The sequence below is a fragment of the Sphaeramia orbicularis genome, chromosome 12 (assembly GCF_902148855.1).
Source record: "Sphaeramia orbicularis chromosome 12, fSphaOr1.1, whole genome shotgun sequence".
NCBI lineage: Eukaryota > Metazoa > Chordata > Actinopteri > Kurtiformes > Apogonidae > Sphaeramia > Sphaeramia orbicularis.
This window is the reverse complement of record NC_043968.1, coordinates 45090271-45112455: the sequence shown is the minus strand read 5'-3', so window position 1 is coordinate 45112455 and position 22185 is coordinate 45090271. Positions and strand designations below refer to the sequence as shown.

Here is a 22185-nt window from a genome sequence, read left to right as displayed (position 1 = left end):
ACCTCTGAGACAACGCAAAGAACAGATCATGAAATCACCTTAATGGACATTACTATGTGATTGTGTTCCACAGTTAAATTCACATAAATACTGAATGGACAAAACATTAAAAGTGAGGACATTGAACTATATCCACCCATGACCACTTGAACGATGTGTTCAAATGTTTATTAGTGAGTTCTTCAGGTTATTTCAACCTGGTATTTTTGTCCTGTTGAGAGAGATTTGCTCTTGGTGTAAGAAACACTTGCCAAATGGATGAATTTGTTCACTGAAGGTGAAATTTGCTGAGATCTTCATTTATTTTTTTGATATGCCAATGATGAACCTTCTGTTAGAACATCTGTTAGAACCAATAAAGTGTTTACTAATCCAGGAACTTCTTTGTCTTTGTAATTACTGTAAGTAGGAGCTTCTTGGTGAGTAAAACTACAGTATCAAAGCAGAAAACATCAGAAACAAGTCATGCCTTTCACTGATGGTAGAGGTGGTTGTACTGGCAGTTATGATACTATGATAAATATAACAGCTTCCATTTTGTGATCTTTATTGGAATCACAGATAAGGCATAAACAAAACATTTTCAAATCCAAAATTAGATTTTCAGCTTCATTCTAAATTTCATGTTTCTTAACAGAAATTCCCACCCAAAATCAAAAATAGCTTCAGTGACTATCTTCTGCTTCTTCTGTTTTCTAGACACGTTGGCTTTAGTCCTCAGTTTGGTGCAAACTGTCTTTCAGCTTTAGCCTTTAATCACAGCAATTGGTCTCAGTTTGATGGCCTTCTTACTGATTCCAGCATCATGACACGTGTTGACGACATCTGTCACATTTTTATATGATTCAGGAGCCTAAACAAAAAGGAAAAACAACTTTAAGATAAGCATTTTTCATACATAAAGTATGCAAGTAGGTAAAAACCTATTTGAGTGTCCAGTAAGGACCCTGGACAAGACAACTAGGAGCTAAATAAACCTGGATATTCGAAACACTAACGACATTTTCCCCCCTCACCTCCTCCATGACTAGTTTGGGTGAAGCCACTCGGATGGCGATTCCCATATCAGCCAGTTTGTCCAGGACGTCCTGGAAGTCCAGGTTCCTGCGTGACTTTGCTCGAGATAGAGCACGACCCTGAACCAACAGGAAGAACACAATGTCAAAAAAACCTCACACAAAATCCATCAGGGTTTTTGTCTCTGAACTTGTATTCGACATGTGCAGACTGATGATACAATTATGATAAAATCCACCGAATCTTGGGCTTCAATCCAAGTCAAAGCATAAGAATTGTCATGTGTGCATGTTACTTTCTGTGCTACTATAGCTAAAAACAATGAAGCTAAGCTAATGATTGCTTTGTGAGGACCTGGTTGTGACTTGAGAAAAGAAACTTGGGAGGAAACTTTACAAAGAAAGCTTAAGGTGATAAACTGCAGCAGACAAACACATTTGTAATGGTGATCAATGTGTCCTGTCATGGTGCATTCCTATTGATGTAGGTAGTAGCTGCTTCACACTGTGAGATGGTCAAACTAAATTTCAGACGCTGTCAGAATTTTGTCTCAGGCTGTGACCCTCACTGTGAAATGTAGGAACCAATTTTTTTTGGTATGACCAGAGATACCAATATGTCTTCTCATCCTTTGTCTTGAAAGACCCAAACACAGTGTATACTGGTCTTAAATGTCCTATCAGCACAGATGACTGTAACTTCTTAACCACAAGTACAGTCAAACAGGAAAAACTGTCTAAGCACAAAAAATACAAAAAAACCATGGCACTCAGGCTCAGTGAGGTCCATTGAGACATGCCATAATTAATAAAGGAATGATAAGAGAGTGCCTTGGTTTTTGTATTTTTGTGCATTGATGGTACCTTCACCAAAGAGGACCTCTTTTATAATTTTTCATTACTATTTTTAATTACTGCCTGGAGGTCCATGAAGGATTCCTCTTTACTGTTTGTTCAGAAAAAAATGTCTATTCAGAAGCTCAGAAAGTCTGTTTGACAGGTGAGTGAACTGTCAGCCAAAGCCCCACTTTGGGATTTCACCTGCAGGCAGAGTTCAAGTAGACTTAGCTATGAAACCAAAAAACATGTCATTGCTAGAAATCTGAGGAAACTGATCAAAGCTCCTACCGCTCCATGACAGGTGGTACCGAAGGTTTCTGTCATGCCTTGTTCTGTCCCTGTTAGGACATAGCTGCAGGTTCCCATGGTCCCTCCGATCAACACTGGCTGACCTGTGAGCTGAGCAATAAGAACAAAACATGGATTTAAAACTCCAGCTCATCTTATGGATCTGAATTTCATGGTTAAAGGTTTGACGGGGAGGGGGGCGCGCACCTGGTAGTCGACGGGGATGAGCGGATGGTGTGGGGGGAAGGCTCGAGTGGAGCCTTTGCGGTGGACGAGCAGCGTCTTCTGCTTCCCGTCCACCATGTGCTCCTCCACTTTGGCAATGTTGTGAGAAACGTCATAGATGACGTGCATGTCCAAGTCGTCTGGCGTCGTCCCAAAAACTTTCGAGAAGGCCTAAAGCATGTTTTAAAAACACAAGCGGGACTCAAACCACATGAATATTAAACATATGGAAATATGACATCACGTCCTGTTGCGTGTCAGGGTCATGTGATGTGGTTCCTGGTGTTCTCACCTGTCTGGTGAGGAAGGTCATGGATGAGCGGTTCACCCAGGCGTAGTTCCCAGCGGCGGCCATGCCCTTCAGGTAATCTTGTCCCTCCTGTGATGTGATTCGAGCACAGGCCAACTGTCGGTCATTCACTGTGATCTTATCTCTCTTCATTGCTTTCTCCATGGCAACCAGTGCATCTGTAAAAAACAACAAAAACAACAATAAGAACATGTTATAGACAGTGGATGCTGTTTAAACCTATAGGATGTCTGTAGAATCTGGAAGTGATTCGCTACAATCTAAAACCCAAAAATATATTTACTTTACTGGGCAAAAAGATTTAAAGCTTCATATCTGAGAAGCTGCAAACAGGAAAAGTTTGACAAATTACAAAAAATAATTAAACCAAACTGACTAATAAATCAATTGATTGTATGTATATGGAAATCGAAGACATACCACAGTCACCTACTTCTTGCTGTTTGCTGTGTTTATAGTATTGTGCAGCAGGTTTTCTTTAGAGTATATACTAACCTTAATGTTAATGTTAATCTGGTTAGTAACCTGCCTGTTTTGTCTTCTTGTTGTTGTATGTAAGCTGCAATGTAATAAAAGTATCTATCTATTTATCTGGTGCCCATCTACATACGTTTAATAACATATAATTGTTGAGACGTGTATAGGTATGTCTAAGTTATGTCAATTTCTAATAGGCTTCAAATATTTATTTTTTACACGTATGTATGTGTATGTTTTTATGTCATTCATTGAGCAGATGATGTAATAGTATATGCCTCCTTAATGGATCGTTTCAGACTGCTGTAACTCTTATGTGTGGGCCTCCATTTATAAACCTTTCACCAAGTTGTAACGAGGTCACGTACCAGTGGCGACCTGGTGTCCCAGTCCTCTGCTGCCGCTGTGGATCATCACACACACCTGACCTTTGTGGTCGATGCCCATCTTTTTGGCTGCGTAGTCGTTGTAGATCTCATCCACCACCTGGATCTCTGCGTAGTGGTTTCCTGCTCCCAGAGTCCCCAGCTTTAACAGGATGGATATTTTTACAGCACAGTTTCAGTTATTAAGTCAAAGATCATCCAATTTTATATGTACCATCCTAAAATGACAAGACCATTTCGGTTACTATCAGATAAAGGCATCAAGGCTTCACATTTTTAGCAGCCATAACCTTGAAATCTTGACACTTTTGCAGGAAAAATGGCAACTAATCTGCTATTTTTTCAGTTTTATACTAACTGATTAATCCAGTAAGATGAATAAAGCTGAATCATGGCTCATATACAGTGGAGGAAGTTAAAGATGAGCTGAATAAATGAAACACACAACTGTCCAGTACAGGGAGACACAGGACGATGTTAAGTATGGTAATGTAAAACTGTTTCGACCTCTCCAAACATTGCAGTGTGAAAGCAGCAGGAACCTTGGTTTGAACCAAGGAGATTGTGATTGACTTCTGCAGGTCACCCCCACAACACACACAGGGGAACATCCGGGGCTTGGACATTGAGATAGTGGACTCTATTAAGTACCTGGGTGTTCACCTAGACAATAAACTGGACTGGACAGACAACACAGACCTCAACCTGCTGAGGAGACCGAGCGGGGTTCTTCTCCGGACATTTTAGAACACTGTGGTGGCCTCTGCACTACACTTTGCCATCGTGTACTGGGGAGTGGGCAGTACAGACAGAGACAAGACGCAATAAACTGATTAAGAGAGCCAGCTCTGTCTTGGGCTACCCGCTGGACTCCATCGCAGAGGTGGTAAACAGAAGGATGTTGGCTGAGCTGACATCCATCATTGATAACCCCTCCCACCCCCTGCACCACACTGGAGAGGCCCTGGACAGCTCTGTCAGCACCAGACTTCTACATCCCCAGTGCAAGGAGGGATACTGCAGGTTATTCCTCCCATCAGACTCTATAACAGTTCACTGTAACCCCCCCTATATCACACCATGTAAATTCCCCACAATGGACTAAATAATGTCATATCTTATTTTATCTTGATCAATCAGGTTTGAAAACGTCTGAGGTCTAAACCCTCATGACCCCTGACCTCAGGGCTTCTAGGATACCTGAGGCAATCCTCTCTTCTTGGCCTTCGAGGACACTTTGTTGGGGTCGGCCTGCAGCATCCTGCCGTACTCCTCACAGTGCTCCTTATCCTCGGCCCAGGCGTAGCCCTCCCTCAGGGACCAGTCCACACCCATCTCCAGAGCCTCCTCCAGGTCTCTGAAGACATACAGCAGTACATGAGCTCAGGTTGTAACATCAGTTAGTGTGTGTGTGTGTGTGTGTGTGTGTGTGTGTGTGTGTGTGTGTGTGTGTGTGTGGCGTGGGCTGTGTGTCTCCTTACTTAGCTCCCATGGGAATGACTCCCTTGGATCCCACTCCCACTGGGATGTGGTCGAACAGTGACTGAGCCAGCTGCTCCTTCACCGGCTGCACGTCCCTCTCATCCAGGTTCGTCCTCAGCAAACGAACGCCGCAGTTTATGTCAAAGCCAACACCACCTACAGGAAAACAACAGGGAGCTCTGTCCAATCAGTGCTCGCCAGATATGTATGTTCTATTTTAGTTCTGAATCAGGGGTAGAGATCAAACTTCATAAGGTTTTACTGATAGCATTTACATTTGCAATTGTGCTTTTGGATTCAGATCTTTATTGATTCCTGATCAGTTTTCAGATCTACACAGGTTTTCAGTGATAAATTATTTTACATACAACTATTAGAAAAACACACCAGTAGTGATAAGCTGTTATCAGGAGGTGTTCATTGGTCCAATGGGTTCTTAGAGATTTTACTAGATGTTTGGAAACCAAAAACTTAAAGAGACAAAAAATTCTCTAACTGCAGATTTTGTCTGACATCAATATATTTTGGTTTGTGAAATATCAGCAAAGAGAAGAAAAAGTATTTTCTTTAAATGATGCATTAAAGGAGTCAAAAGCAAACTTCTTTACTAGGAACAGACACCTAAAAATATTTTGGAACTCAGTATTTATAAATGAACAAAACCATCATTGCATCATGTGCCACACCATTTAAATTACAAACCATCATGCAAAATAAATAATCAAAGGAAACCATGATGTACAGTTTGTCCAAACTGTTCGTAAGTCAATATTTCATGCTATAATACAAAGTTAATAAAACTATACAGTATAATTTATTCATTAACTGACTGACTGATGTACCTGGAGAGACAACAGCATCAGGGTTGTCCATGTCGAAGGCCGCCATGTTTCCAATAGCAAACCCATACCCAGAGTGGACATCTGGGAGGCCAATGGACCTCTGTGGAGTTAATAAATGATAAACTATTATTATTATCAGACTTAAATTGTATAGAATCTAGCCCTTTTAAGACTGGGAATAGGAATGACACGTATGCAATGTGTCACTGGAGACACCACAGTCTTAAAAGGGCTAGATTCTGTTTAAAGATTTAAACTGTAGAACATATGATTTGTATGCAAGTCTACATGATAAAATTGTATTTTACTGTGCAAACAAAACAAATCAAACGTGATATCTCCTTTTCTCCATGCCAATATGAACAATATTCATCATTATCATTATCATTTTTTATAGCACTTCTATAACAAACACATTTTATGAAGTACTTTCAGAAAGACAGTGTTGAGTCAAGTCCTCACATGTACTATTCCTGGCAGCGCTGCCACATTTCCAATCTGTTTCATGGCTGGAAGGAAACCACCAACACCTGAGGAAAACAGGCTGTATTCAGATTCAACACAACACATGTGAGCAAACTGGACTAAACATTTATCACCTGAGCAAACACACAGTGTAGTCAGTGTTTTAATTCATGAACATAGGAATATATGAACAAAATCGTGAGTCTGAACTTTCTGTTTGAGCCAAAGTTTAACACCTGTTTTATTGATTAATTATTAATCATTTGAGCATCTTTAATATTCAAATGATAATTAGATTTTATTAAAATGAAATAAGTCAAATAAGTCTATTCCCAAATATATTCCGTTTCCTGTATCATTGTCACATTTCAGAAGCTGCAATCACCAAAAACATTTGGTAATTATATCTGAAAATCAACTAAAACAATAAGATGATGAGCAAAATACCAGGTTTATTTGAATCAACTAATTTCAGTTCAATGGCAGATTTGTCGATTGTTCAGGATACTTTCATTTAAAATGTACTATATACTGTTTTACTAAAAGCTGGTACAGTGGGAAATACAGTAAATACATGGGAGAGGTCCTGTGTGATCCAGACTGGCCCAAAAACTGTCACCTGGTTTTGATTCTATTGTTGATCTGAACTGAGAACTGAACTAATCCCAAGCTGAGTTGCTGCTAAAATGAAAAAAAGGTTTTCAGAGCTGCCCAGTGTTTACTTTGTGATGTAATAAATCTAACAAATCTAATGAACTTCTCTCTGCTCTCTTATTACATTTTAGCAGAGTGGGTAAATAATGAAAATCCACCACAGCAGACACAAACCTCCTCGACAGGCATTACGAAGCTCTTCAAACATCAGCTTCTCCAGAGAATCATTCACATAAAAATTTCCTTCAACCTGAAATGAAACATATTAATTTTAAGGACCAGAGCAACTGATACAAATGTTATGCAATCACAATATGACAAAGAGCTTTTTTCCACATCACAGGAGCTGCAATATTTGGGTGATGGTAAACTGGGTCACAACGTATCTATTTTTTTTTTTTTTATATATAGTGAAGCACTTAGGTTCTACAGAGATGCGACAGCACACAAATCACATCGTACAGATGTAAAGGGACATGATTATTTTGTGCACACCAGGCAAATCCACAAATTTTATTTTATCCAGCAAAAATCACATGAAAAATTAGCAATCTAAACGAAAAATCTGAGATCCATTAAAAAATAGAGTAGACCCCATTTTATCTGCAAATCATTCAGCCCTGTCCTGTAGCACATTCATCTACGCTGAATGAAATCTAAATGGCGCAGACCATCATTTTAATGTAAAGCTTAAAAACTATCATGTGTACATAGTCTGTGTTTTATGATCTATCATATAACAATATTAGCTTACTAATTATCAAGACTGTCAAAATATAAGTCGGCCGACAGAATGTCCTACTCTATGTCGTCATTCTAAATAATAATAACAATGATAAAACACATCAGTTTTATGTTTAATTGGGTAAAAATCACAAAACTAAGCATGGTCTGCTGTATTTCAAATGTTTTTATGTACTAATTCGTCAAACATCGCAGTGGATATTATCAAATACTGAAAGATGGAGTCACAGCAGCAGATTCTAGCATGGATCTATACGTTTTCAGCAAGTCGTGGTTTTTAATAGTTGATTTTTCGAAATAATCAACATCAAAACTATTTTACTCATGCATTAAATGTGAATTTTAACGTCAGTATTCAGAGCTGGTGAGTCTCCATAATCGCCAACGTGTGCCCGTGGACTGTATTGAAGTGCAGCATTAGCTAAACCTGCTCTTAGCCACGTTAACGCTCCAAGTCCCACCTGCATGTTAGGAACGAAGCCCTTTTTAATCCGCCAGCAGTTACTGGTGATCTTATCCAGGAACTGCAACTCATCGTTATAACTCCGACTCATTTTTTGCTCCAAACTCTAAATTATTTCAGAGATTTTAGTGCTGCGCTAACCCGGCTGTGAGACCAGTGACAGCGGATGACGTCACTTGGCTCAGTACGGAAGCCTGGAAGTATTAAGAAAGCAAAACGCGTTACATGTAAGCGTGACGCATCAAAATATTATATCCGTGGTCTACAAAGTGGAAATAATATGATTAACGGTGATTTTTATATTACAAATAAATGTATGCAATTTGTGGTTAATTATTGTCACGGACAAAGTCTGAATCTTAAATTTAAACTTAACTATCAGCTTGCCGTAGTTGTAGTCAAATAATGGTTTAGTCAAGTTACACGATAAAACTAAAAACAAGCCGGAAGTTAGTGAATGACCTTCAATGTGAAAGCATTTTCCACAAAAAGGAAAGCATTTGATGTATAAAAACTGTGGTATTAACAGTGGATGAGGGGGACAAAAGCATGTGTCACTATCCAAATACTAATGGACCTACCTGTATATTTACTGTTTATTTATGTACTGGATAAGGGGCAGGTAAAACACAACCTTTTGTTCTCACTCCTGCTTGTTTTTAGTCACTGATGATAAAAAATTAAATAATCAGATTTAATGTGAGGCAACAAGAGGAAGAAGATGAGTCCTCTATAAATGTCAAAACACTATTGTGAAATTAAAATGTACACTACGGTCTGTAAGGTTTATCTTTTGTTTAAAGAGCTTTATTTAGAAAATCCTCAACAGAAGTCACCAGAGTGGTGGTGCTGATGCTAACTTTTCTTGTGTTTACAGCACGATTTATGTGAAAGATGAGTTAAAATTCCTGGACATTTCCACGTAAAAACATCAGGTACCTCAGCATTTAACTGTCTAACTAAATATCTGATCATTTATTTCTCAAAACGTTTATTGAACGTTTGCCAAAGTTTTACCTGTTAACATAAGTGACTAGCCTCTCTACTACGCAGTATTTTAAGTTTACTGTTAGCTAACGTCCATGAAACGAAAACGAAACATTTCGCGTCTTTTTATTGTAATTAGAAATGTTTTTATTGTCAGATAAAATGTTGAGGTGGTTAATATGGTTTTATTTTTGTCACGTCTTGTGCCCTGCTATTTTTGGCAGTTGTTCTTGTTAAAGTTATGCAGAGTTATGAATGTTTTGTCATTGAAATTTCCCAAATAATAAGATTTAACCGCTAGCGTCACGGTATTAAAATGACTAAAAATAGAAAATAACAGAACCAAAATCAAATCCACTTTTGTAGCTAGAATTTTCTTTTAGGTTAAATATAATGCTAAAATGCAATTTTAAATGGAAAAAACAAGTTAATGACTCATCAAAATATCAAGTCATGTCATCTACAGGCAGATTTCTGTGGTGTATAATTCCAGTATATATGCGTAAATGCACACACACTTACAGGTGTTGTCCTTTGTAAATGGGCACATACAAAATACACCATTACTGCCTTCAACCTTTGCACCCTGTGTCTATAGGGTTAACCAACTAAAAATATGATTAAATTTGCATATACAAAAGAAACAGTGCTATGTGTCATATGTCCAAAAGCATATGGACATTTGTTGACTGTAGCAATACTTAATAAATACAAATGCAAACTCACCGACTTTTAGAGAGATTTTTACACACTGATTACGTTTCATTGTTTCCCTTGTACATGTACTGGTAATGTATTCCCAAAAGTATGTGGACACTCATGTCATGTAAGAATAATTGTGGTATTGAAGTGACTTTATCAAAGTGCACTTATTTTTCTTCAAAGTGATATCTGTATTTTTTTTTCTGTTTTGCAACACCAACAAACAGGATTAACTATGTAAATATAGATGACGATATAACATGATGCACGCTATACATTCCAAAGGAAGTGGGTGAGGATATGTTGTGAAAGGAAAACTGTTTTTGCTGTTCATATTATTCCCATGTTTACTTGTATTTTAAATATACCTGAGTTACTTTGAAGAGTGATACATCTCATCATATTTTGTTCTCTTCAAGTCACAGTCCAGACTGGAGAAGCTATCAAGAATTTGCTCATTAAATCAAGAAGTCCAGAGAGACCTTTTATTATATTCTGCCTCACACCGATAAAGAGAAAGTATAAAGGTATTTTGACCGAGGTCCCTGGAGGACAGGTCTCCACCTGCAGGGAGGGGGTCCGAGACCAACAACTGTAAGCCTCAAGTTTTAACTTTATTCCTTGTCTCATGAAATCCTGTGATTATGATTTTCCAACTATATCTCTGAAAGGAATGCCTTGTTGGAATTCACTTCATTACAGAAAGTTCTAAAACACAGCGACTGGGATTTATGTGATTGCTTGTCCTTGACATAATGAAGCTCCGAATCAGGGTCAGCAGACAGACTAGCAGACTGGAGCTACTGGGAGAAGATCCCAGTCTCAAAGATCTCATAGATCAAATCAGAGGGAGTATCCTATCAACACATGGACTGAGGTCAGACATATTTCACATTTTCTTCAATTCGTAATCTTTACCTTCAGAACTTATATTTTTTTGTGTTTACAGCTTAAACTTAAAGCAGACTGACTTTTATCAGAAGTTTTTTTCAAATTTGTAAAACCCCAGTGATAGGCAAAATTATCACTAATCCATTAGTCTTTCTGTGCTTATGCACCTGAATCACTTCCCTCACGATGAACAGGTTTATATTTATCACGTATTGAAACTGCTTCAAGTGTATAAAGTGGAGATTAACTGAAAAATAAAGCTTGTCTTGAAACAGAAAATTGCTTCAGAGATACTGCTAAATAACCAGTTTTGAAGCCAAAGTATCAATATTGGTGCTGATATTGAAATATTGCACCTATACCCAGCCTTGTCCATCTGTGTAAACTAATAGGCATGTTGGATTTCATCTCTAATTCTACATTATTTTCCACTTCCTAATATTTGACTGGTGTTCTTTTAATGACTTCATCTCTTTGTCCTTTGTGCCTCCTTCATCTTTAACTTGTATTGTTACATGTTTTGCTCTGTATATTTAAGTTATTTATGTAAAAAACAAGTGTAATTTTTCATGTGTTCTGGTGTTTATTGCCTAGATTTCTAGATATAATATCTATCTATCTATCTATCTATCTATCTGTCTGTCTGTCTGTCTGTCTGTCTGTCTGTCTGTCTGTCTATACGGTTTCAATTCTTGATCCTATTATGATGTAAGGACCAATGGGTCTAGGAAACAAGTCAGATATTTTTAATACAAGCATTTATTATACCTCATAGTTATTTTATATACAGAATATTTACATAAATGCAACATGTTAGCAACTTAACCCAGTCATAGATGTGCATGTTCCCTTGACCTTACCCATAGATAAACTATAGTTAGGCTTATGTTATACTTCCTGACTGACAAAATGAACATTGAAGTGTTTGATCTCCTGATGTTTCTCTTTCAGTGCAGACTCAGAGTTCAGTTTGTCTCTAAACGGCACAGAGCTCCTGACAGACAATGGTCAGACTCTGTCATCCTGTGGAATCGTATCTGGAGATTTGATCAGTGTGATCTTACCTGAATCTACAGCCACAACTGCTGCTGCTTCTTCCACCTCCTCCTCCTCCTCAACCTCCTCCTCATCCTCCACCTCCTCCTCCTTCTCCTCCTCCTCCTCCTCCTCATTATCCTCATTCAGCACCCAGCAGGCATCCAGCAGCTCAAACATCGGGTCACAGAAGCAGGAACAGACTCGACAGATGACAGCAATGACCTCCAGCCAGGTGAGAATCTGACATGGTCAGATTTACAACAAATCTCAGTTGCTGTTTGACTCGGCTGATTGTTGGTCATGGTGTGAAAAACAACCAGGAGGCAGCAGATGAATGAAACCTGAGTGAAATTAAAATGAATAAAACTGTCTATATATCTATATATTGTCCAGTGTGGTTTCAGGGGCAAATCTGCTACGGAAGTTACATTCAAACTTGACCCCGAAATTTTCTATTTGCGAACTGCCCAGACATCATCTCAGTCTCTGATTAACATGCAACCTTTGCCACAACCACATCACTATTTCTCTCAGCTGCCTTACAACAGATAAAAAAACAGTGAGTAAATGACAAAAGGTTTACAGTGAATTCAGCTTGGTTCAACACAGTGGATTTGACCACACAGTGCAAAATGAGACTAGATAGAGCTGCAACAGGTACAACTTTGTTTCATGATGATCCTGTGAATGCCAAACAGCTGCTTCTTTCAAAACAAAAAAGTGAGTTGATTGATGCTGAAATGGATACACTCTCTGCAGTTGAGACAGAAGACTTATTGTTGGACAAATGAGACATAAACCAGTTCTGCTCTACAACAGAACATCTAATCCATTTTCTCCTCAAAGGCAATTACAATAGTGCGATCAACTGCATTAAATGATGCAAGCAAAGAACTGAAATGGAAATGTCACCATGGCCAAAGTGTTTGTAACTGAGTATGGTGTTTGTAACTTGAGGAGAACTGTATTTGTTATGTTTTTGTAGAGTGTCTTGGTAGAAGTGTGAGAAGAAAAACCAGAAAGTGGAGACAGTGAAAGTGTTGAAGTACCAAACTGAAATGAAAACTTTTTAACATCTAATTAATTTCACCTTCATCAGCAGCTTTCAGTGCAGCTCAGCATGTTTCTGTTTGGTCATTTTTCTGCTTTCATGTGCAAGTGTATTTTTCAGCGTTTCTCCACCTAACTGTACTTCATAAAAACATGTCTCTTTTATTACAGACAAGTTTGTGCAGCCCTGCAGTACCAAGCGGCTCTGAAGGGAACGTTGATGTGTTGGACCCTGAACCGTCGGTCCCCATCTGGGAGCCAATGTTGTGCAGCGAAGCCGAGAATGGCCAGGCCCCGCTCTCTCTGGAGCTTCTCTACCATGTCGACAACATCACAAGCCCCAGTGATGCCATCATGGTCGCTGGAAACCTGCTGATGCTTGAAACAGGATTTATTCATGAGGTGAGTGTGTACTGCAGAAATATCACTAATCTAGTAAAAGCGTTAAAGGAAGGAGGATGAGCAGCCTGTGACCTGATGTGACCTCCTGTGTGGTCATTTAGCAGAAACCTCAGAAACAGTACACTGGGCCTCACGCAAGAAACCATATACGAACATATTTTCTCTTAAGTTCGTTTCCTACATATTCTCTTAATTTGTTAGTAAACATAAATTTGTGGGATTTAAAGGGGTCATATTTTGCTAAACCCACTTTTATTAATCTTTGGTTCATTTATTTGTGTATTTGGACCCTAATAGTTCATAAAGTTTGAATTTGAACCCTCCAGGTGCAGCAAAGCTATCTTTATATTAATTTCTGCTAAAGTTGAGTAGATTTCTAGAACCTGTTTTATTCCTGCTTAATTTTTTACGTCTATAACTAGTTACGTCATAACATTTGCACATATAAGGTCAAGACTTCTAACAAACATTTCTCTGAGTACGACATAATTGTTTGTCAGCAGCAGCAGTTGTAGTCCATACTGAAAATATGTCCAAACTTTGAGCAGATTACCTAAAATGTTTAGTCGTTGGCTGTAGCTGAAGGGGACATAAAGCATGGTCAACAACCTGGAGGGGGTGGGGTGTGAAGTGGCTCGTATGCATTTAAAGGGCCAATGCTCAAAATGACCTTTCCAATGTCATTACTCAGAAATAGGATTGAAGATGGACCTGTGGAGTTGAATTAATGAAGAATTCAGACCCAAACATAGCATTTACAGTTTATGTAGACCACAGGGAAATGTTTTAAAATGCATAATTCCATTTAAAAAAGCAAAATATCACTCCTTTAACAATGTTTTCTTATTTTTGATCCAACTCCAGGTAAGATAAAATTTTATGAGTGGTCTAGTGCACTCTTACCTAGACAAGGGAAAAACATCATAGCCCAGGAAGTATTTATTCAATGCACATGCACACGTTTTGAATTTTAGGAACATAGAAACACAATACAATCTAATTCAGATTATGTAATCAAGTTTTATAATTGATTACTAAGTTTGTGGTTGAAAAATATCTTATTCGTCAGTTGAACCACAGCGTCACTGTCAAGTTGAGTGTCTGGACTGGACACCTTTGTATCACAAATAGTAAAAACAAAAATAAATAATTAAACAAAAGGATGCATTTGGGGTATTTTGGATAACACTTTAACTTGTTATCCTTCAGATTAGTTTTTGTCATGGTAACCCATAAATAAATTTACAAAAGGGGGGTCCAATAAGTCCTTTCAGATTTTTTGGGAAAGGAAGAAAAACTATGGCTCTTCGTCTTGCCGTGAAAAAAAAAAAAAAAAAAAAATTCTGAGCATAATAGGCAATCAAACTGTCTTCATTCAGACGCTTACGTGTTGGTCTGTTTGTTTGCCTATAGCCAATGCTCATGAATTAATTTTAATTTTGATCTGTAACTGTGCGTCCGTCTACTGACATTTGCAGCATCATGTGTTTCTGCCCTTTTATGGTGTGTAGTGGGTGTCACATATCCTAATTGGTCACACCCATCCTATTCATCAAGCAGAGCAGTTTTACAGTAAAAACATTTGGTGCAGAGTTGAATCATCTCTTCACAAAAAAATAAGAGAAAATATTAGAAAAATTTAAGAGAATGTTGCTGCATTAGGGCCCCTGGGAGAGTGTCTGTGCCCCTCCAGTTGAGAACCACTGCTCTATAGTATTAAGGCATGACGTATAGGGTAAAATTTCCACAAGAAGTGTGTATGCTGTCAACTGTTTGATTTCAGTCTGATGTTTAGCTGCTCTGATGTTCAAATCGTTTTCAGTATTTTTTTGTCAAGTTATGTCTTTTGTAAATAAATGTGTAATAAACAGGATCATGCACTGCGACTGCTCATCACCACCTCTGGTATTATATTCACTACACTGTGATATTGTACTGTATGTGTTTGTTGTAGTGAAGGCAGTCACCTGTAGGGGACACCGCTGTTATCCCAGACAGATGAAGCTCATCTAAAGGCATCTGTCCTCTTGTGTTCAGGGCAGTGCACTGAAGTCTACAGAGATGCCTGCTGGGTGGAGGAGGGCAGGGGGAGTCTATAAACTGCAGTACACCCACCCTCTGTGTGAAAACAGCCTGGCTATGGTGGTCGCTGTGTGCATGGGCCCTATTCTCACCATTAACGGTCAGTTTTTCCCCAGCCTCACCTGAAAAAAAAAGACTGCACACCTACTTCCCTCATGAACCACTGACCTCAGCTGTGTTTCTGACTGGTTTTGTCTTTGTTTCAGCAACACTGAACGTGAACCAAACGGTCAACTCCATCTGCAAACTCTGTCTGAACCCATCCAGCTATGTGACTGATGAGTGGCCAGGTCAGCAGCTTAGACTTATCCAAGTGTTTGTTCAGATGTGTCAAACATAATGGAATTTCCAATATGTGGAGAGATTGTAACATATCTTTCCTGACAATCTCTCTTGCCTTTGTCCATGACAACAGCCTTTACAATGATTTCTATGTAGATAATTTTGTTTTCTGTGAAAATCCTTATGCTTGTTTCTGAGTTTTGTCATATACCTGAGATGTCAAACTCATTATAGTTCAGGGGCCGCATGAAGCCAAATTTGATCTGAAGTAGTCCAGACCAGTAAAATAATAAGATAATAATGTATAAATAATGTCAGCTCCAATCTTTCCTCGATGTTTTAGAGCAGGGGTCTCAAACTCAACTTACCTGGGGGCCGCTGGAGGTAGAGTGTGGGTCAGGCTGGGCTACATTAAGTATCCCACAAAAAAAGGGTTTCTTTGCTTTTTAGCTGCAGCTGGTAACATGCACTTTCTGATGAACTCGCATTCTTTGAGTGGCTTTCCAGCCCTAGCAGCCATTTCACTAAACAAGTAGCTAGCTTCAATTGCTGCTTCATTCTCTTTGCTTGCTTTCTTGAATAAATCTTGTTGCCTCAATAGACATTTTTTAAGATTGGCCACCCGGGTCTGTCTCTGACCTCCCTGGTATTTTGTAAACTCCTCAGTATGTTTAGTTGAGTAATGATATCAGATGTTGTATTCCTTATACACTGCAACTTTCTCTGTGCATATGAGACACGTAGGGATGCCCCTGTGCTTGACAAAAAATATTCTGTCTCCCACTTTTCTTGAAATTGCCTGTGCTCATTGCCAACCTTTCTCTCTTTTTTTCACAGCTATTTTTTATTTAATTTTTTACAGGAGTAGTGTAAAAAAGTCTAAACAATAGGAATTGTTTTTATACAGAACAGAACATATACAAAACACACATATAACAAAATAGCCATCCTTTCTCTTCACTGCAGTTTTTGAGAGAGACATGACTGGAACTGGGTGATGGCATATATTTTCCATCCACTTGGTGTCACTCCGAAATATGTTTCAACTAAGTGACTAATGTTCATACTTCCCCAGGTACTTTGTGGTTGGCTAGCTTAACAACCTTTGACAGCTGCTGGAAGCTGTCACAAGACTATCTATGGTAGCCCATAAGTGATAAAAAAAAAAAGATAAAATAAAAGCGTGGCAAGACTCAGCAAAAAGGTGCATTTGAGAACTACATGTCAACTTTAATGTCAAGTAGGGGTCCACAAAGTATTATCCCATGGGTCTGAAATGGCTCCTGGGCCATGAGTTTGAGACCCCTGTTTTAGAGTGAAAAAAGTAAAATTCCATGGTGAAAATGTTCACATCTACAAACTATCTTTTAAAACAATGTGAATAACATGAACTGAAATTTCTTAAGAAAAATGAGTTCAATTCTAACAATATTATGTCTCTATGAACATTACAATTTACAGATCACAGTGGAACTACAAACAGACAAAACATTTAGTAACAGGCAGAATATTGTTAAAATTGCACTTAAGACATTTCAGGGTGTTCATATTTGTTTAGGTTATTCATGTTTTTTTTTAAATGATTGTTGTAGTGTAAATACAGTAAAATTACATGAATATGTTTACATTTACAAAGAGAAAAATGTGGACTTATGAGTATTTATAAGTTATTGTAATAGTATTTTAATGGTCCTGCCCACTTGAGATTGAACTGGTCTGTATGAGGAACATAAACATGTTAATATCTTAGTTTAATTTTTTTTGCATGTCACACATTCACCCCAAGGGCCAGATTTGACACCTCTGTCATAAACTATAAGCTAGGCAACATATTGCAAAAATTCTTACTTCTCAGTTGTTACCTCCACCAAAGAGATTCTGCTTTCATCGGGGTTTGTCTGTCTGGCAGCAAGATAACTCAAAAAGTTATGGACGGATTTTGATGAAATTTTCAGGAAATGTTGATACTGGCACAAGGAACAAATGATTAAATTTTGGTGGTGATGGGGGGTGGGGTGGGGGGACCGATCTACCTTGGCGGAGGTCTGCGGTCTCCAAGTGCTTTTCTAGTATGTTTGTTTGTTACCTCCACCAAGGAACGCCGGAGGTTATGTTTTCATCGGGGTTTGTCTGTTTGTCTGTTAGCAAGACAACTCAAGAAAGTTATGGAAGGATTTTGATGTAATTTTCAGGAAATGTTGATACTGGCACAAGGAACTAATGATTAAATTTTGGTGGTGATGGGGGGGGGGGGGCTGATCTGCCTTGCCAGGGTCTGTGTTCTCTGAGTGCTTTTCTAGTTTATTTATTTTTATCTAACTGATTGTTCTATTTATAAGTCAGTCTGAGGATCCCCAGTGTTGGAGAAAGTGCAAAACAATTTCACTCTCCAGCCTTGTTCACAAATCTCTTACTTCTGCCATATCAGTGCAGTAGTTTTAATGAAATCCTATTGATGCACAGATAGACAGACAGAAGTAATAATAACGAAATCTTTGTGTCTAATCATCATTTACTTCAGGACTCCTCTGTAGCGCCGATGAATATCAGCAGACATACAGAGGAGGCATTTCACCTTTAAATAAGCATCACAGAGGGCATTTGTTCCTCTGAGGCTCCTGATAAATGCAGTTCAGGGTTCCTGTTAATAACTCAGGCTTTGTCTCTGGGGTTTTTCAGGAGAAAGTGCAGCTGCAGCTTTCAAAGATCTGAACAAACTGTCCCGAATCTTCAAGGACCAGGTGGCCTACCCACTGATTGCTGCAGCCAGAGAAGGTACAGACGTCATATCTGCCGCTCTGAGAGCTTCTCAACTTTAATTTGACACTTTTGTTCATTCAAAATAAAGACAAACATCAGATTTGAATTTTTACTGACAGTATTTTATCAGTGTGAGTAGGACATTCTGCGTTACTGTGCTGGTTCTGTTCTCTGGTGTTTTTCAGCCATGGCTCTGCCAGTGGCCTTCGGTCTGGGGGCTCTACCCCCGGAGCTCCTCCTCAGGGTCTTAAGGCTGTTGGACGTCCACTCCATTGTGAGGCTGTCGTCAGTCAACAGACACTTCCACGTCTCCACAGCAGACTCCACGCTCTGGAGACACCTGTTCTGCCGCGACTTCAAAGGTGAAGCCACAGAAACACTCACCTGTTTGAACCCAGATCTGTAGACACATGAGGGGCGTGGATTTAATTTGAATAAAAACACAAAACATTTGTAACACAGCTTCTCTTCTCATTTGACTTAAGTTTAAGGTGTGGTTTATGATGTGACTTGTCTTTTGTCGCTCAGGTCAAGATTCCAGCAAGAGATCGAGAGACACAGACTGGAAAGAGGTGAGAAAACCAGCAGTAACTGAACAAACCCCAGCAACCTACATACAACAGAGCTATATATAGAATCTATGGAGTTAGTTAGTCTTATTTACTTTAGAGAATGAGTGGAACAGTAATCAGCATTTCAAAAATTCATGGGAAGGAATGCTTCTCAGACCAAAAAAAAGAGTTTGTTCGAGGTGCTCTTTGGAAAAAGGGATTCATACAGTAGATGACAAAGTGGAAGGAAACTCCAAGGCACTCTCTTTAAGCATTAAAATGCCTTTATTTCCATGGCATGGTCATATATAGACCTTAAAAAACACTTCTACACGTTTCAGCTTCAAGTCTTCATCAGGAAGTCAATAATAGTGATAGTAATAGTCAACAATAAATATAGTAATCTGCATTTACTGAATCTCAAAGTGACACTTTCAGACGTAAACAACATAATGACAAAAAAATAAAGAATCCACAGATTATTAGAGAGTTAATGTAATTCAAAGACTATAATTATCATTTGTGAAGTTAAAATGGTTTAAAACTCTTTAAAATAACAGATATAAACCTATGAAACTACTTTCCTTTTCTATTTTTAAAAGAAAATTTCACAACTTAAAATTTGCCAATTAAGTTTATTATTTTGTACCATTTAAAACCACATACATATAAATGAAAGACGCTCCATGAATTTACCCCAAAGTTTGTCTCAATCTCTGAATTCAAAGATTCCTCTTGTAATAAAGCAACCTATTACAATGTGGATCACATTGTGGTTTAGACTTTCACATTTAGTTGCAGTGATCAACAGTTTTTGCATCAAGCAAAAATTCCATAATTAGCTTTCAGTGTATTGTAATTAAAGTTATCTGGCAGGAAAGTTGACTTCAGCACCGTCTGTTGTCTCTATTTTTCTGCTGTAGGAAATCTATCCCCTGATGAGATGTTTTAGCCTTTCATGGGTGTTTTCAGGTTAAATATGTGATCAACGTAATTAGTAATTTTTCAGTCAGTTATGAGTCTCTGTAGTTCAACACAGAAGGTTTGAAAGGTGTCTTCACTTTTTCATAGTGAAATAAAAACATGCCAACCACAGTGTTTTTATATTTGGTCTGTTGAGCTGAGTTGCACAGTGATGAAGTATGTTCTTAAAGTGTTTTTACTACTTATTCAAATCAAGGCACATGACTGTTTTGATGTGTTGTATAACATTAATATATACTTTACTTGTCCAAACTTTGGGGTTAACTTGTGAAATTGCACTCAAATGGTTCTGTTTTTTATTTTGTTTTGCATGTATTTTTGACCTTTTAATTGAAAAAAATACAAAGACTGATAAACGTATTTTAGATCAAACAAACTTTAAAAAAACAATCACTTCTTAATTGCTGTGAATGTGTCTATGGATAAATGTTTTCGGCTTAAAGGTGAAATCCTTTTTTCTAATCACTAAATTTGCTGCAATTTCATCACCACCACCAGGGGGTATAAGAGTTACACATGAATTAAGTTTTTATCCTTTAGTTTAAAGACATTCAGTCATGTGGTAAAACTGGGGCTTTAATAATTAATATTTACTCTGTTACATATCCTGTTTTTTCAGCTTTACAAAACATCCTACAAGATCCGGATTAAAAATCGATGTGTGCCTCATCATCCGTACCCACTTCCTTTCGTTCCTAACCCCAGAGACATCTTCAACCCCTTGCCTGTTCCCTTCCCACCGCCCATCCCGGGGATCATCGGTGGGGAGTACGACCAGAGACCAAACATTCCCCAAGGCCTGCTCCCTCGTCCACGCTATGACCCCTTGAATCCATTTAGAGGCCAGGGTACGAGGTGGTTTTAATGACATGCACTGGTCTAGACCGATGAGTGGATTCATCTCACTCTCATCTGTCCAAAGTCTGATTTCAGGACAGCTACAATAAAACAAGAATTGCATCATGTGTGTTTTTTATTCAGAGGTTTGGTGAGGTGGTGTGTTCAGTTTCTGTGAGGACAAATTCATTCACTACAGGAGTATTAATTTGTAGTAACCCCTGCGCCACTGTCTTCACTGATTTCACTAATTCTTTGTTAATTTTGTTTTTGCTGGGCTGTAATGAAAGACTTGGGCCATCATCATTTTCTTTCATATATACCAGAGTGTGTGTGCGTGTGTGTGTGTATCTCATTAAAACACACTAAAAACTGCAGTACCAGAGGATACGCTGTGTCTTTATTACAGAATTAAAAACTTCTGAACATTGAGAAAATAACAGCAAAAATTAATTTTCATATCGCTTTAATGCCTTTTTTGGCTTTTAGTTCTTCACATGTATTAACATTACATGTAATATGTCCTATCTATGGTTCATTCAACATACTCTGCACCTGCTTTAATAATTCTCATAATTGTCAGTTACATTTTTGTCATGTCAAACTTTTGACTCATCATTATTACAATGCCTGCTGCTTAAAATTCTGTATCTTAAAATTATGACATATATTAATCATATGCAATTGTGGTAGGATAAATATTCTCTTGTCATATTTTTTTCTGCTTTCCTCTAGGAACAAACAAGGGAAATGAAAATGAACCTTGAGTAATGCAACATAAAGGTTTTACTTTTTTTTGTTATAAATTTTCTGGCACTTACACACTTGTCTCTTCCTTGAACCATCTTTATGGTCATTATTTGTACCTTCTAGATACATCTGGGGGAAACTATTGAACAGCCCTCTGTAAAAACAATAAGGATGCCTGTGTGATGCCAGACGAAATTTCGTTGTATCCTATGTACAATGAAAAATACAGCTTCTTATCTTATCTCAAATATGAATATTTTCAACCGACAAAACTACATTAAATTACGACATAAATGGAATGTATTGATGTGATTTGTACAGTGGTAAAGATAGGATATTACAGTGGACGTGAGGATCATCTGAACTCTGGGTTTTCATGAATAAACCTGCAGATCCACCCGATGGTGAGATGATATTTGTGCTGTTTTAAAGGAGACATAAAGGAAGCATAAAGTTACCTCAGGGAAAAAAAAAAAAAAAAATTAAGTCAGATTTGTGTCCCCTGTCCAGGACCCATCAGACACTGACGTCATCCTTTGTCTTAAAACAAAGAATGCGCTAGATTTATGCACCGGCTCACCGCTGAGGTGCTATCTGAGGCGGGCGGAGTCGACGGTGTGGGGATGCCGGTGATAAATTCTGCGAACAAAAGATACTGTGGTACGATTTATTGGTAC

General features: G+C 38.3%; 2 protein-coding genes across 7 annotated transcripts; one reads left to right on the top strand and one right to left on the bottom strand.

Moving 5' to 3' along the window:
• Positions 1 to 525: 525 nt before the first annotated feature.
• On the bottom strand, positions 526 to 8365 carry rtcb (RNA 2',3'-cyclic phosphate and 5'-OH ligase). Its single transcript, XM_030148581.1, has 12 exons — positions 8191 to 8365; positions 7160 to 7235; positions 6329 to 6396; positions 5867 to 5966; positions 5024 to 5180; positions 4743 to 4899; positions 3525 to 3684; positions 2662 to 2837; positions 2352 to 2540; positions 2145 to 2255; positions 1017 to 1136; positions 526 to 853 (listed from the first exon to the last, which is right to left on the bottom strand). The coding sequence occupies exons 1-12, from the start codon at positions 8281 to 8283 to the stop codon at positions 746 to 748; spliced, it is 1515 nt and encodes a 504-aa protein (XP_030004441.1). The 5' UTR covers positions 8284 to 8365; the 3' UTR covers positions 526 to 745.
• Positions 8366 to 9018: 653 nt separating this feature from the next.
• Positions 9019 to 21146, top strand: fbxo7 (F-box protein 7). Of its 6 annotated transcripts, none has more exons than XM_030150535.1 (12): positions 9019 to 9127; positions 10301 to 10475; positions 10584 to 10758; positions 11724 to 11885; positions 11922 to 12042; positions 13032 to 13262; positions 15300 to 15444; positions 15551 to 15634; positions 18306 to 18401; positions 18572 to 18748; positions 18915 to 18958; positions 20541 to 21146. In XM_030150535.1, the coding sequence occupies exons 3-12, from the start codon at positions 10637 to 10639 to the stop codon at positions 20784 to 20786; spliced, it is 1428 nt and encodes a 475-aa protein (XP_030006395.1). In that variant the 5' UTR covers positions 9019 to 9127; positions 10301 to 10475; positions 10584 to 10636; the 3' UTR covers positions 20787 to 21146. The 6 variants fall into 6 exon arrangements, with proteins under 6 accessions (XP_030006395.1, XP_030006394.1, XP_030006390.1 ...); XM_030150534.1 differs by having other exon boundaries at positions 11724 to 11890; positions 11924 to 12042; XM_030150530.1 differs by having other exon boundaries at positions 11724 to 12042.
• Positions 21147 to 22185: the final 1039 nt, after the last annotated feature.

Excerpts from the sequence above, each read along its gene's own strand:
- fbxo7 (XM_030150530.1), top strand. The coding sequence starts at position 10,637 with ATGAAGCTCCGAATCAGGGTCAGCAGACAGACTAGCAGACTGGAGCTA. Across the intron at positions 15,445-15,550 it reads CCCTATTCTCACCATTAACG|CAACACTGAACGTGAACCAA; the intron begins GTCAGTTTTTCC and ends TCTTTGTTTCAG. Across the intron at positions 18,402-18,571 it reads GATTGCTGCAGCCAGAGAAG|CCATGGCTCTGCCAGTGGCC; the intron begins GTACAGACGTCA and ends GGTGTTTTTCAG.
- rtcb (XM_030148581.1), bottom strand. The coding sequence starts at position 8,283 with ATGAGTCGGAGTTATAACGATGAGTTGCAGTTCCTGGATAAGATCACC. Across the intron at positions 6,397-7,159 it reads TCGTAATGCCTGTCGAGGAG|GTGTTGGTGGTTTCCTTCCA; the intron begins GTTTGTGTCTGC and ends TGTTTTCCTCAG. Across the intron at positions 4,900-5,023 it reads GTCATTCCCATGGGAGCTAA|AGACCTGGAGGAGGCTCTGG; the intron begins GTAAGGAGACAC and ends GTATGTCTTCAG.